Genomic DNA, 15,861 nt, shown 5'->3' with positions numbered 1-15,861 from the left:
ATTCACCGCTAACATGGCTGGTTGACTGGGACCATAGGCTGGGACAGGTGGTCAGGAGGGTTCTTGGTTGCCATGGTAATTGTAATCTAACGTCACTTCCTTTTATTTAAAACGCCTCGAGCCGCAAAGATTGCGGGTGTCTTCAAAGCCCTGAGGTAAATGCCTGGAGAGAGCTGAGGGGGTGCGTCTTCTTTCGAGTCAAAAATAAGTATACAATAAAAGACAATGTCCGAGGTAAATACCTCGACACGTCCGAAGTCAACGCCGAATGGATCAAGTCGGCATGAGAAAAGTTTGGGTCTCCTCACAATGAAGTTTGTGACATTACTGCAAGAAGCAAAGGACGGAATACTCGATTTGAAAGTGGTTAGTAATCTTAAAAATCCAATTGGATAATGTAACAGATGTAATTATTTCTTATCACATTTGGATTATTTTTGTCGTGAAAACCAAATGAATGTGTAGTGTTAATGTAACGTGACCAACATTTTGACATTCTCACAATGAAAGCACTGGCAGGACACAAAGGAGTTGGCATTGAGTGAACTCAAATCAACGTTGCGTTAATGTCAAATGTCCATACACATGTCTTCAAAAGGCCGAAGTGTCAGTATTACAGTGTAGTGATTATTGGTAACCTTCCTTCCAACTTTTCCATGAGAAGTGAAATACGTTATGTTTGTTTTGGGTCTTTGGAGTGCTGTGCTGTCTTGCTGATTACAAGCAGGTGCACTGATTTTGCTCCCACAGCCTCGACCTGCTGGCGCACCTTGCTATGCGAACGTTGTTAGCCTCGTTTTAATCATAGCGCTCGTTTGTTCATTAGCGTTTAGACTTTGTCTTTCGCTATTCATCGTTTACGTTGATGTTTCATTTATCTGACCTTTTTTGCCAATTGAGTGGCTGGCACTGTTTCACATAACCTTCAATATGCACCATGCACTTCGATATGGTTCCCCATAAAGTTAACGTTGGTTTAGTTAGCTCTGGTGGATCAGTTAACGTTGCTGATTGTTCCCAAGGAAGTTACCTTTAGTTGTCAGAAGATGTTCTCAGGTGGAATGGTTCATACATAAATTAATTTGTGAAAACTCGTGAGATTCGTCCTCTTCTGATAAACTAGGAAAACGTCAAATAAACTGTAAAGACAGTGGTGGAAGATTCGCTCTAAAAGTAACGTTAGTTACCTACTACAGTATATTCCAGTAATTCCTGCATTAACATTAAATAAAAGTAGAAATAAAATCTACTAAAAGTAAAAAAACAAAAACACGTGGGAGTTTCAGAGTTATATTATCCTTTGCGTAGGTTAACGTTAGATCACATCACACATGTAAAAATAACTACAAAGAAACGTGCAAACCTCTATAATGTGTAATAGCATAACAATTAAATATGTTAATATATGGTTGTGCAATTTGGGGTAAAACCGTGTTCACTGTTTAACACATTTTGACATATTTAGTCTTAAAAGTGTTTAATAACTACAGCTGTCAAACGAGTGTTTGGGACTGAAAAGTACAATGCCCTCTGAGTGGAGTCCACCACATTTGCTAAAAATCCCTATTCCTTGCAGAGGCTATTTTTCTTTGGGCGATTTATTCATGTAACCTAGAATGGTTTAAATATGTTGCTGTGAAATGGTGATAATTTTGTATGTGGTGACAGGCAGCAGACACACTGGCAGTCAGGCAGAAAAGAAGGATCTATGACATTACAAATGTACTGGAAGGAGTGGGGCTCATTGAGAAGAGGACCAAAAACACCATTCAGTGGAAGTGAGTGGCATTCATAAAGGCACTGTGAAGTCGGATGCATATTACATACTGTACACTGCTCAAAAAAGTTAAGGGAACTCTTACAGTTTTCCACAATTGTTAAAACACATTTTTTGAAACCTTCCACCCTTTTCTCCATTCTCAAACTACATTCACAGAATGTCTGACAGTTCTTGCAAAATGAAACACTCGCCTCAAAAGTTTTACTTGTGCTCAGAGCCAAACAGTGTCAGAGTACCGATCCAGTGTATGATTGAAGTGTGTCCTCAATTTTTTTGAGCAGTATAGTTACATAACTGACAGATATTACTTATTCTTTAACAGTCTGTACTTCATTATGTAGTCTAACATTACTATTTTTGCACCGTATAGATATAGAACAAAAGACATGCAGAATCCCTTGCCATGACGTATACGATTTTATGCTTCCTTCTTCTCAGTAGCTAATGATGTTGCCTGACCACTGTGTAATTTTTTGGTCTTCATCCTGACCAGAGGTGAGAAATCAGGATGTCAAACTCAAGAGATGCTTGATCAGGTGGATCAGCTGAAAGCCCAGATCCTAGAGCTGGAGATGAAGGAGTGTGAACTTGACCAGCAAGAGGCCTTAGTCCAGGAGTGCCTCAAAAATCTAAGCGAAGACCCCATAAACAGGAGATATCCTTTGCTAGACAGGAAAAGTTATAGTTGGGTATTTAACAGACTGTGGAAAAAGGCACAGCCCTGATGCTACCCACTGAAACTTTATACTCTTGCATAATGCCTAGAAACTGCTGCCACTTTCTTGTTGTTTTTTTTTTGTTATTAGGAGTCATATTTCCATTTCAGAATATCATGTTTCAAAGCTGCAGTGTGCAGGAAACAGGATTCTATGTGAAACAAAAGTAAGGGTTAAAAGGACTTTTAAACGACCCTGTGCAAAGTAGAAATGCAGGTCCTTCAGTCCATTGTTTCACAAATTATATGTTTAATATTTCATTCCACTTAGCTTGTCTGTCTTAACAGCTTGCTAACGTATGCATTTACCGGTCATACTAGTACACCCCCCCCCCCCCCCCCCCCCCCTGTTTTTCCAGTTTTTAACAGCAATTAATGCATGTTTTCACTGAAAGCTAAATTGTTTATCCTTTTTCTTGCATACCCCTTAACCTGCCACACTTATAAATATGTGACCCATGAGGACATATGCGATTCATTCAGTGGAGACACCCTCCTGGCTGTTATGGCCCCCTCAGGAACAGAGCTAGCGGTTGCTGGACCGGTATGGAACTTCCATCTTCCATTTTTAAGAAATCTTCTGAGGGATCATTTTGTCTCTTGTTTGTGTGTGTGGCAAAAGTCAGCTGTGACACTTCATTGTTCATGCTCCTATGACCTGCTTCTTCTTTTTTTTTTTTAAAAATGTGTTGCATGAATCCTACCTCCAACCCAGGCTCAGACTGGCAAGAAGAGGTACCAGGTGAAGTTGCGGAGTCAGCTGGCTCCCATCCAGGTCCTTCTGATCAACAGGGAGTCCAGCGGGGCCAAGCCTGTGGTGTTCGCTGTCCCTCCCCCTGAGGACATCTCGGTGATGCCCACTCCCCCCAGCACCCCGGCAGGGCTCCAGAGGTGCTCGCTGGCACAGGCCGCCAGTCTGGAGCAGAGCCAGCTCAAGCCGAGGACCCACATCACGCCTTCCTCCTCTCCTCCAGACACGCATATGGGTAGAGTTCTCATCTCAGCACTACTTAAAGGTGCCATGTGTAAGAATTGAGGTAAAAATATCCAAAAAATTAGCTACACCAGTGGTTCTCAAACTGTGGTACGCGAACTCTCACTAGTGGTACTCAGGGAGTCTCCAAGGTGTCTTTTCATAAAGACTTGACAACGCAAAACATGTACTTGAATTGGCCTATGCACCTATATTTTCATACCGGTTATAATGGTGGTACTTGGAGAGCCAATTGTTTTTGTGGGTGGTACTCATTGTGAAAAGTTTGAGAACCACTGAGCTACACGCATCAAAAGAATGAGAAGAAATAAGGGTGATGTCATTAAAAAAATGACAAGGTATAGTGCTGCATAGATATCAACCTGAATTAGCATACTAAATTAATAGCCACAGCCCGACAGGTGTCATAATACCAGTTTCGGCCATGGGAGGCGGTATGCGGGCAACATAACCGCCAGCCAAACTGCAATACATGTTGATTGTTACTCTAGGGTAGACCAACTCACTTTCTGGAGGTATACTGCCCCCATTTTATGGAATGTGGAGTATGAATAGATTTTTTGGCATTGGCATTTTGCCATTTTCATGTGGCATTTTGACATTACACATGGCACCTTTTAAGTCTTTGTTGTGTACTGAAGCGTATTGCTTATAATTTTGTCATGGCTGCAGTGGTCAGTATGAAAACTTAATATTTAGGTGAGTTTCAATTCAAAGCTAAACAAAAGATGATCAGGGATTGAATGAAAGCTGCCCCCTTGCCCCATTAAGATGTATTGTCCTGCACTCAGGAGCAGCTAATCCCCCCCATTAATGCACAAATAGGCTGACACCAGACATAATTTCACTGCATTTCTTACTTCCAGTAACTATATGCATGTGACAATAAACTTCCTTGTATCCTTGTATCAGTCTGTTATCTCTTGTTGAAGATTGTCACCCTGAGACTCCTGAGAGCCTAAGTCTCCTGGTGCAGGACTCCCTGGCTGGCTCGGACGGCCAGGTGCCCATGGAGGGGCCGGACCTGCAGTCAATCCTGGAGCAGATGAAGGAGGAGCGAGAGGGTGAGGGGCATTACACATCAGCTCAGCTCTGGAGCTTAGTAGCCTAGAAATCTAGACGCACCCTAGCGGCAGCAAATTACATTTGCTTCCAGGGCTAGTCTAGCAACTCTCCGTTGGCTTGAGAGCTCGAAAAATTAAACTTCTATCAGGCCAATCGAATCGTGTATAGAGTCGTTAGGCGGGCTTAACATAATGATTGATGGCAGAGTTGCAACGGTTTGGCTTGAATTCCCTGCTACTTGAAAACAGAGAAGATGGATGTTGCTGTTGGCGAACAGTGTGACACAAGTTAAGCTTTTATTAAGTTGGCAAAAGTTTGAACTAGCCAACTAGCTCCGCTGGTGGAAAACGCATGACTCATAGCGCTGTCCTATTGCGTGCAGAGGGAATTTAAAAAGACAACCGATTATCCCGCCCCTCGGACTGGGCACTGCGAACGGTGAGTGCCCAGTCCCTACATTTTAATGTGGGTCTGGCTCGTCAGGCTACTCTGGAGCAGTTCCTTCGTCACATTCCTTCAGACATGACCCCCCCCTCCTTTTTTAAATGGTGTTACAGTCAACGTTTCCTTTTGTCTCCAGGTGTTGCTGATCTCATAGATGAACTGATGTCATCTGATGGTAGGCTCTTTTTTTTTCTTAAAATAAATATTGATAGCACCTGGTTGTTTTCATTTGTATGCTGGGGAAAAGGGAACCAAATGCATTTTTGGAAATATACAGTAATCCATCAAATCCTGGTAAAATAAGTTAACACGAGTAAGTCACTGTTTGATAAGGGTAACCTACATTTATTTGAATGTTTTGGTTTTGCTGGCTTTGCTGATAGCTTTTGGGTGCACTTGTCTTTTATTTTCTTTTTTAACCCAAGCCTTGTGTGGTGGCCTAGATTTAATTTGAACTCAAACTGCTGTTTCTGCCTATAATCTGAGCATGTTTGTTGTGGTAGGTCTATCCAAATCCAAATTCACTTTACATCTATAACTAGCCAGGTTTCTTGACCCTTTATTCATACGTCAATTTGCCAAATTCTGACAGGCTTCATTAGGTTATTGACACTTCTATATCTGAAACTGATTGAAATACTGTAGTATTCCAACAGACATTATGGGTTCTTGAACGGCCAAAATCTGAACCAGACTATGACTTTGACCCACATTTAACTCGGTTATTAACCGTAATGTTCATCATGCTGTTTTTATGAGAGGTAGAGACTACATTGAGACAATTGCATGAAGTCTAAAGATCCTGTTTGCGTAGGGAGTGATTTCAGTGCTGCAGGATGAGTCTCAGGTGCACTAGAGAGTGAATGCCCTCTGATGATTGTTTCAGAATTAATGAATATCTGCTTTTCTATGTATCTACTTTTTCAGACTTGAATTCAAATGAATGAATTCAGGATTTATTTGAGTAGTTTTCTTTGCTTGATATGCTGAATAGTCTAACTACTCAGTGTCTAGCCACAGTTGACATGTTATCTGTCAAGGTCGATAATACAGTACGATTGTTTACGCTTTGGTGAAAGCCTTCCAGCGTTATGAGTAAAACAAAAAAACAGGAAACACAACCATAAAAGATGCCAAGATGATGGTAGCAATTTGATGTAAAGTAACAGTGTTTGATGAACAATGATTTGACTCCTTTCTCCTCCTCTTCTGCAGTGTTCCCTCTGCTGCGCCTCTCGCCCAACCCAGGAGTGGATTACAGCTTCAGCCTAGATGACAGCGAGGCCGCCTGTGATCTGTTTGATGTGCACATCCTTAATTATTGATTAAGTGCGTCTCTCTGCATCTTTAGGCTGCTCAATCAACACAGTGTCTGTGTACCTTCTGGTGAGCCAAGGTAATTATTTAAGCCCATTGTGAATGTCTCCCTATACACTGTACATTGAGTTGATGAACACTGGCAACACCGAGACAGTGGTAAATTTTACCTGCCACACGCCTCCCGCAATCCTCTGCTCCTTATGATCATTACTATTATTATTACTGTAAGGTTGAAAATGTGCACGTTCTCAGACAGCCACCTAGTGGCATAACAAGCTCTTAATGTCTTGGTGCTGACATGATATCATGAGGACAGCAGGCATGGTTTTATGTTACCCAGACAGTTTGCACAGTGCTCAGGGATGACTGATTGACAAGGTGTTTTTTTATTTTATTTTATTATTATTATTATTATTATTATTATTATTATTATTATTATTATTGAGGGCTTGAGCTGAGTGCTGAGTGGGTTGGAGTCGGATATCTTTATGATTCTGTAGATATCTAGCCAGTGGTTGGGTGTTGCCATGTTATTCTTCCCTATAGAGTATATGGCAGAATACTTATTATTACTTATTACTACACTATTTTTGCCAGGGACAATGAAGCTTGAGATAATTTATGGTGCCTGAAGTCAGGTGTTGCTCCTTAATTATTGTTATCTAGTGTTTTCTCATGGAAGAGCACCCCCCCCCCCCCCTAAAAAAATAGTAATCACAAAGGTAGCTTGGTGAGCAAAATTCTGAAGCATACAGTATGATTGCCCAGATTGTGGTAAGTGAATATACTGATATATTCACACTGGATTAATATTAATAGGGAATACTATTAAATGTGCCAATTTCAGAAATTCATATAGTATGAAAGGAAAGCCAGACATTGGTATTTATGTTTTTGACCGCAGTTCCGGAACTAATGTGACACTGCCATTTTTGTGAAGACGTTTTTGTTGTTCTCTAATTATTTATAGTTATTTGTAAGTTTGTGTTTCTTAACATACAGATTGCTATTTTGTACCTAAAAATATATAGTTCTCCTTTGAAGGATGACTAAAACGGTAACTGCCTTTGATAATCTGCCTTGATTAGTAAAAGAGTGCCTTTTGTATACTTCTTAGTTTGTCACATATCTGTTCTTTAAAACAAATCAGTACAGTTATCTATTTTTGTTCAGTTTATTTTTTACATACCTGTAAAGCCAAAGTTTGGTATTAAAAGAAAACTACTGCCTTCATTTCTGCTTCATTATTGGTTAAATGAGTATGAATATCAATCACTAAGTGTATAATCATAGCATCACTCAGGCACTTGTGTTTCAAATAGCCATTTAGTTTTCCTATCAATGTTGACAGTTCCGTTTGTTGCAAAAACTGCATTTCTGTGTTCAAACACTAGAGGGAGGCCATGTGTTGTGTATATAGATTGACGAATAGGATTATCTGGAGCAAATTTGATATTATTCGTATACACCATGTCCATATATTAAGCAAAAAATATGTGCACAATAGAAGTTAAGCCTTCCATGTGCAGCAGCTCAACTGGGTCCTAGGGTCAGACACAGACAGTTAGAATGTATGGTTCTACTGTGCCATGCCCATGAGGGGGGGTTGTGTACAAGTGCACTGAACCAGTTATTCCAGTAAATCTCAGCAATTACCCCACCAGATGCTGCCTGTTTGAAGATAAGGCTGAAAAGAGTGCTGGAAAAGAGGAAACAAACAAGAGTGCTGGAAAAGGGGAAACTAAATAACTTTGATGCCTGAAGACCTTATGAAATGGGTTATACAAAATCAAAGGTGCACAACAGTGTAAGAATTTTAGTTAGAATGTTTTGCAGTTTGTCTAAAGATGGTTTCTGTTCTGATATTTTGTTCACCTACATTTTTGAATGTTTTGTATAATATTTGAGGATGTAACACATCAGATCAGTTCCTTACTAAGTTGAAGTTTTCTCTGAAAAGTAGCAGATATCCTCCTCTCTTCCCTCTCTTACCATTTGATATTATAAACCAGATGTGTAATTGCAGTGTGTACCAAGTTTTGTAGCTGACTGTCCCCCTAAAAGCCTAAATATTTAGGCTGTGCTTTGAGATGAGTGTGCTGATTGCTGGGCGGTAATGTCTTTGCACAAACCATAAGGTTTAAGGGGGATGATGTGATGAGACCATTAGTTGATTTCTGACCTCTGAATTGTTATCTCAACACATGGATGTTGACCTGAAGTTTTAAGAGTGGAATTGCAAAAATAGTTTTGAACCACAGTAACTTCATCTTACTGATCCTGGATGTTACTCATTCCATCAAAAAGCTAAGCAACAGTAAAAAAAATGCTCCTATCTGACTCATCAGTTGCATGTGTGCCCACAGCACAGCATGGATTTGTTTTGCTTCAAAACTTAACAGCATTCCTGGGGTAAAATTTCTGCATCGTGGGGTGTTGGAATTCAATATGCATATTGGTGTAGGAATTCAATATGCATATGAATACAGCAAAATGGATGTAACCTAGGCAGAAATTCATGGACTGATTTTTGCCCTGGCCCTTTTCCCAAGATACATGTAAGCAATGCCAGGACACAGCTATTTCTTGCAACCTTTATTCCATGAGGTGCATATAAAATGAAGCCTGTTGTAGTAAAGGAAGGCAACCAGTTATGTTTTGTCACACTTTGTCATGAAGATTCCTATTAATATTAAAGAAACACTATATGCAACGGTTTGCTAGTTTTGAGATATAACTACTTTTTATCAGGAAATTAGATGTGATACTTTCAAATTTGGTGTGACATTATATGGTCATGTTCGTGATCACTGGTAAAAACATGTTGTTCTCAACAGCTATTTAGCATGTGCAGGAAGAAGTCCTGTCTTCCGGGCCAAAATGTGGAAGTGTGAAAGATAAGCTGTCTCGGCACATTTCCAGTTCTGTCCATTCTCTAGGCCTTTGGATTTCTGAGAGAAAAGAGGGGTGGGGTGAAGCACAACATGGAACTGGTGGGTTTCAGATGACCGCAACAAAACCAGTTAGGCCAAATCCCTTATCACAGCCAGGCTGCTGCATATGACTGCAAAGCTTACCTTCAAACTCCCAAACATCAACTGAACCAGTAAGACATTACTTAAAACATTCATTATGACTTCAGCAGAAAACCATCCGTGACAACAATATAAACAATAAGATTAAGTCCAGCAGGCATCTCCGTCACATCTGGGTTTTACCGATAAATAGCACTGAATGATATGTTTGAACAGATGTTCATGATTCAGTTTTTCCTCAAACGATACACATGAAGTTCTGTCATATTTAGTGCACATGTAACATGCAGATTATAGGTCTTATTTAGAATATCAGTGTTCATATACAGTATATTAACTTAAGTAGTTTCACCAGTAATGCATCAAATGCAGTGCTTATAACACATGCATGAGATTGAATAAGCCCTATAAAATGTGGATAGATTGTGAACACATACATTTTTATCTCCAAGTCGTTCAATGTATGTAACATTTTTTAAAACTCTTATCAGTGACCTCCACAACATTGTCCCTCAATTTTCCCTTAGGTGGAACCTTTATCAGCTCTCTTTCTCTCTGACTCACTCTTCCTCACCAAGCACTAATGCTCTCCTACATGCGTACGATCTTCTCAGTCATTCCCTTACATCATCCATTCCCTCCCACTGTTCAGATAGAGAATGTGCTGGTGTCCTGGGACCCTGCCTGGGAATTTAAGTCCATGTCCACTCCCTGCTCCTCAGTCTCGCCAGAGCCTCTCCTCCTCCTCCTCCTCCTCCTGCTCCTCTCTCCGAAGCCCTTGGCAAGCTTTAGCACGCGCTGTCGGAAGGATGACCCAATGAAGGCGTACAGGACTGGGTTGAGGCAGCAGTGGGTCAGAGCCAGGCTCTCTGTGATCTGTGCGGTTCGATCCAGGGCTTTGCTCATGCCGCAGTCGGTCACCAGCGCGTATGCAGTGTCCATGGCCCGAACGAGCTTCACCACGTTGTAGGGCAGCTGTGTGACGACAAACACCCCCACGACAGCCAGCAGCACTCGGATGACCTTCCACTTGCGACTCCTTCTCTCCAGAGGCAGTCCCCCCATGGTGCACAGCACACGCGAGTAGCAGAACAGCATCACGGTCAGGGGGAGAAGGAAGCCCAGCAGCACCTCGGCCACCTCCAGACTTGCCCGGGCCACGGGGGCCATTTCGTTGGAGTAGACGGCCAGGCAGGCCTTCCTTCCGCTGACCGTGACGATCACGGTGGAGAACACCAAGTCCGGCACGCCAAGCATGAAGGCGGTGGCCCAGCAAAGCAGGCACACTCTGCTGGAGTAGTTGGGCTTGAAGACCCGGCCCATGCCCCGGTCCCGGCCCACGGGCGTGATGGCCAGGTAGCGGTCAACACTGATGCAGGCAAGCAGCAGCATGCTGCAGGTGAAGTTGATGGTGTAGAGAGCCGAGACCATCTTGCAAAGTTCCGGCCCCACTTGCCAGCCCCGGACGGCGTCCACGGCCCAAAAGGGCAGTGTGAACAGCAGCAGCAGGTCAGCCACAGCCAGGTGCACCACGAACGCATCGGTCATGGTCCTCAGGCGCTTGTGGTATGCGTACACAGCCACCACCATCGCGTTGCCTGCCACCCCGACCACGAGCGAAAGGGAGTAGACCACCGGCAGGAAGACCCCGCCAAAGGAGCGCACGTCATCCTTCTCGCACACGGTGTGGTAGTCGTCGTAGTCGACGCTGTAGTTGTCGCTAACGTTCTCATGGTCGTAGTCGTAATCGTCCGCCATTATTTTGCCCAATTGATCAGGGTTCTGCAGTGCAAGAGCAAGTCAAGTCAAGGTCAGCAGCTCAGACCACGCATCCTGAGTGTAAACATTTCAAATTCCTGAGAGGGACCACAAGCCTACAAGTCTACTTAATGAGTATGTGGGGGTCTGGACCTTGTAAACAGGAATTTATGAGGTGAACCATTAAATAAACATAGAAGATGAACAACTGATTAAACAAGTGCTGTTCATGGCTGTTTACTGCTGTTTCTGGGTCATTTTGTCTTCAGAAAGCTATGAGTAACATTTCCTTATGTTGAGCAATGCAAACCTTACAGTTTAAATAAATAAATAACTAAATTACAGTTACTAATCAGAATATATTATACAGATTTGATCTGAGTTGTTTCTTTTCAGATAAACATGTCAAAATGTTGTTAGCCGTATTTTTGCCAGTTACACAATTACATTTTTAGGTAGCTAGTAATCTGTAATATATAACCTACTTCATTTCAAAAGTAACCTTCATCACCCTGCAAATAGCACATAAGGCAAAAGATATGAGTGAAGAAATAGGAAAATCTAGGAATGCTGTGATGCTGTGTAGTTCAGAGTATCAACAGTTAAAATAATGTTTTTTCCAGTTGCACAAGTAAATCTGCAAAGTAAATAACCATAACCAAAAATTGTGATTGAAACCTTCCTAGCAACCAGAACTTGTAAATGGACAAATTAGTCTGGTATTGTTTCTGTGATTTCTAGCAGACATTTGGCTCTACAGATTCATGCGCACATGTGGCTTCCAGAGTGTTATGAGCCAACAGCATGGAAAGAGCTTTTTATCATTGCCAGCATTCCCACCCAGCAGAAATCAGAAACAGAGCCGTGTTTCCCCAAGCGAATCACGGCACCACTTCCACCTCCACCGACCAAAAGGAACATCAGTTCCACAGATGTAGATGTCGGCTTTGCTTAACTTCAGCTATACAGTCCCTGAGTAGTCAGTGTCCTTTACCGTGAGCACATAACTCTGTGTTAAATATCTTGGCAGTTTATAACTTGTATATCTCCCAGATACTGGCCCCTGATGGGCTTATTGAGCGGACATGCTGAAAGGGCTGACAGATGTGAATACTAGAGACACAGCGCTTCTGTTTGTAAGTGCTTGCAACAGATTACTGTTAATTATTACTTTAGATGGATTTATGTGATGCGCGCCAACATTTATTTTTCTGATTTGGAATAAAACCATTACCTCGATACCCTGACTCGACTTTTTTTTTTTTTTAACGTCTTAAATTCCAAGCTTTCAAAATTTCTGCTGTTGAAGTAAGTATATGGCAAGTTTGTGTACTGTAAGTGTGTGCTGGATGCAATCTCCTACCTTTTTGACTTCTGCTGGTCCTGGTATGTTATCTTCTCAGACTGTCATTCCTGCACCTTTTAATACTGATGTCCAGGAGATGGTGGATGTGTGTGTGTGTGTGTGTGTGTGTGCACGCACGTATCTGAGCGAGAGAGAGAGAGAGAGAGAGGCATTGGGTGGAGTTTAGTTTGTGGTGACAACCCAGAATGCACATGCATTAAACAAAATAAGACATTCAAAAGCACATGTCCGGATTCCAATTTAAGGCCTTTAGGGGAAGGTGGTTCACTGGTTGTTTTTATGTAATCGTGGGTACTTACATAACTTTAACAGCAGGTGATCATAAAATAACGACCGAGCGTAACAAAGTTCTCATTTATGACAGGAAAAACATGAAGTCATCAAATATAAAAGGGTGTGACACATTCATTATATCTGCCCCCACTCACCCTTTATATTTCCATTTGTCTAACTCTCGTCTACTCTCTGTCTCAACTCCATTTTTACACATACTTAAAAAACAAACAAACAAACAGGCTCTTTGGATAAACTAAGAACATATGGACACAGAGCACATGGTGTTTTTCTTTTTTCCCTCAAATGATCAAAGGACCAAGAACAAAACTTTTCCACCAAGGTCTTTCTAACCATGAGAAGAAATTAATTATACACTTAAGTCATCTGTTTTAATTTATTTTCTCACTCTGTCATTTAAAAAAAAACAGTTGGTGTCTTATCCAGGTGACTGTAACAGGATACAGATCAGTTTCAGGTCAGTTCATGTTGGAAAGGGGCATGTACCATTCCTTGATCATATCAGCTTTATGGGAACTTAATCTTTTTAATCTTTCTACTGAAAACTTTGCTGCATCAAGTGGTGAATTTTCCTGCTGAGTGTTTTTTTCCATTTTACATGGCGCAGGATTTGCAGTGGCTTTGTAAATATTTCCAGTTGTGTTCTTTTCAAAATATCAAGCATGTTGCTCCACCCAAAACACATGGTACACGAGCACGAGGAGGAATTGTGCTTGCATTTTTTTCGAGACCTCAACATTTAGCAGGCTAAACAACCGCTCAGGCTCATCTCAAAAACATATTTGAAGCATGAGTCACATATGGGTTTATCACAGTGTACTTAGACCTACCCAAGTTTTTTTTTTTTTAACATACCTTGAAACTGCTCATGGTAAGTTATCTAAATGTAAGCGTCAAAAATATTACTGATTACATTAATTCAATATATCTACAAACCATTTGCCTTCTGAGAGGACCATAATCATTTATTTTCACCCTTTCTGGATCTCTCTTCACCTAAACATAGTGTATACTGCCACCAAGTGGTAGCCATTCTGGTCATTCATGAAAACAACTGCAAAGTTTCTCCGTTTTCTGTTTGAACCTGACCACAACATTCTGTTTTCTCTTTGAATCTCTTCACCTTTTGTGTTTCAGTTTTCACATCCAGTGAAAAACAAACTCAAACTTGTGGGAGGTTCCTTTATTTATGTATATTTTTATTAAGTGCAGTTCTGAATTAATTCTGAATAACGAGGCACGTGTCTTTGTTTACAATCTTTTTAATCATTAAACATTTATTGTTTCACTGTATGTCTTGCATCTAAGGTTACAGTTTATGAATCTGTGCCACCATTGCCTCTAGTTGACTTGTGATTAAAGAAGAGAACAGCAACAAAATACAAACAGTTGATGTATGTCATTTCTGATATGCTGAAATTGTGATATTATGATATTTAACCTGTGGTGTGGACAACTTGGGAAAAATAGTTTTACATAAAGTCAAAGAATGGCAAACTATACTTAAGCCTTTTACAAGTGAAGAGTCCAGCTTGTGATTAAATGGCAGCAGTACCATAATGCTGACAGTTTTCATCTGTCCATCAGTCTATGAATACAAAGCAAGATGTGCATGGATGCTACATGGTCCAACATGTTGTAGACTCCTTTTATTGACCTTCTCAATCAAATTGACCCTTCAGCTGTGTCCAGGATTCACAGTTAACGGTTAGGCCTGAAAAAAGAAGACATTTACATCTCTTACTCAGTCTATTATTCATTGGTACAGTAATGTGCTACTATCCAACTTGCCGATGTATCTTGTTTGGTGGTATGTTTATCAAATGTCAAGTTTTATATTCATAGTTGTCAAAGATATTACTTATAGAGTCATGGAATGACATACACTAGACAACACATCCTAGATCATTCTGTCTCAGACAGTCTGTTATATAATGTTACCATTATCATTTTTAGAGAGGAATGAAACAATAACATTCCTCAAAATCCTTCTTTTTACCACTAATCTTCTGTTTCTCCAGTGACTTCTGTTTTTCCAGCCATCTCCCTGGATCTGATATATGACTTATCTTCCAATGTGGAAGAAACCGGACTGAGAGAATATAAAGTATCTGCCAGTTGTGAATTCCTTCTTTTGTGTGTAGGCTTTATACAAGAAGCACCAACTCGCTTTCAATGACTAATGACGATTCTTTTTTGTGTGTGTGGTCATCAAACACTTCGTAATGTTGGTCTGTCTGTATATTTAGTGTGAATCTGAGGGAAGTGAATCTGAGGGAAGTTCATTACCTGCTATGGAGCATTTGGCATCAGCATGAAAGCAGCCCTCTCAGTGTTCCTTTTGGTTCTGGAACTCTAGCCACAGGAAGAACACAGGTTGGTAAGATGACTGGGCTGTTTATTACCACGTTGACAAACAAGACATTCATTTTAGGATATCAAATATTAGTCCCTACCGAGGGTACTTTCACCCCATCCACAGACACCTGGGAGGCAAATTGGGATTAAAGTCTGCTTTGATCATCATTGCAACATGTAATCCTTTTAACTGATGTTGTATAGCCAATTAGTCATGTAGCTATAAATATAAAATGGGTACTCACGCTTAGCACAGAGAAAGATCCTGCGTTGGGCCTTTTCTTCTTCTTTTTATTGTTATTGCTCTGCCGTCTGATCCTGAGGCTCTGGAAGAAATAAACACAATATCAGGGAAATGGAATATAAAATAGATACTGAATCAAAATGCCATGACTGGGAGGGTATTACAAATGCTATTGATTGCATCCTCACTGCATCCAAGCGTTATATTTTCCAAACAAATTATTGAAAAGTGGACTGTTCTAAGTTCCAATTTGTTATGTGGGATCAGTAGTGGAGGAGTGCAGTATGATACCGTATGAGTGATGACTGGCTTCCATGGGGAGCTCTTCTGTCTCCGCTGACCCTCTGGAAGCTGGGAAAATGAGGAAGAGAATGCAGTCCATTCTAAAGCTCAGAAAGTCCTCTAAAGCTCAGTGTGTCCTCTTTTCTGATGACGGTATGCCAACTATGTGTCAGTAACCAGTCCATAGTCGAAGGCATTTGAGAAAT

The 15,861-nt window shown here is 41.0% G+C and overlaps 2 protein-coding genes across 2 annotated transcripts; one reads left to right on the top strand and one right to left on the bottom strand.

Annotated features, from left to right (window-relative positions):
- Positions 1 to 90: 90 nt before the first annotated feature.
- On the top strand, positions 91 to 7,016 carry e2f5 (E2F transcription factor 5). Its single transcript, XM_042089417.1, has 8 exons — positions 91 to 366; positions 1,669 to 1,778; positions 2,274 to 2,435; positions 2,937 to 3,039; positions 3,211 to 3,481; positions 4,422 to 4,553; positions 5,135 to 5,173; positions 6,214 to 7,016. The coding sequence occupies exons 1-8, from the start codon at positions 226 to 228 to the stop codon at positions 6,321 to 6,323; spliced, it is 1,068 nt and encodes a 355-aa protein (XP_041945351.1). The 5' UTR covers positions 91 to 225; the 3' UTR covers positions 6,324 to 7,016.
- Positions 7,017 to 8,896: 1,880 nt separating this feature from the next.
- On the bottom strand, positions 8,897 to 12,612 carry ackr4a (atypical chemokine receptor 4a). Its single transcript, XM_042089405.1, has 2 exons — positions 12,475 to 12,612; positions 8,897 to 11,135 (listed from the first exon to the last, which is right to left on the bottom strand). Exon 2 carries the CDS (start codon positions 11,109 to 11,111, stop codon positions 10,002 to 10,004), a length of 1,110 nt encoding a protein of 369 aa, XP_041945339.1. The 5' UTR covers positions 11,112 to 11,135; positions 12,475 to 12,612; the 3' UTR covers positions 8,897 to 10,001.
- Positions 12,613 to 15,861: the final 3,249 nt, after the last annotated feature.

Source organism: Alosa sapidissima, chromosome 1 (genome assembly GCF_018492685.1).
Source record: "Alosa sapidissima isolate fAloSap1 chromosome 1, fAloSap1.pri, whole genome shotgun sequence".
NCBI lineage: Eukaryota > Metazoa > Chordata > Actinopteri > Clupeiformes > Clupeidae > Alosa > Alosa sapidissima.
Note: the sequence above shows the minus strand (reverse complement) of the source record. Positions and strands in the feature narration are given on the sequence as shown.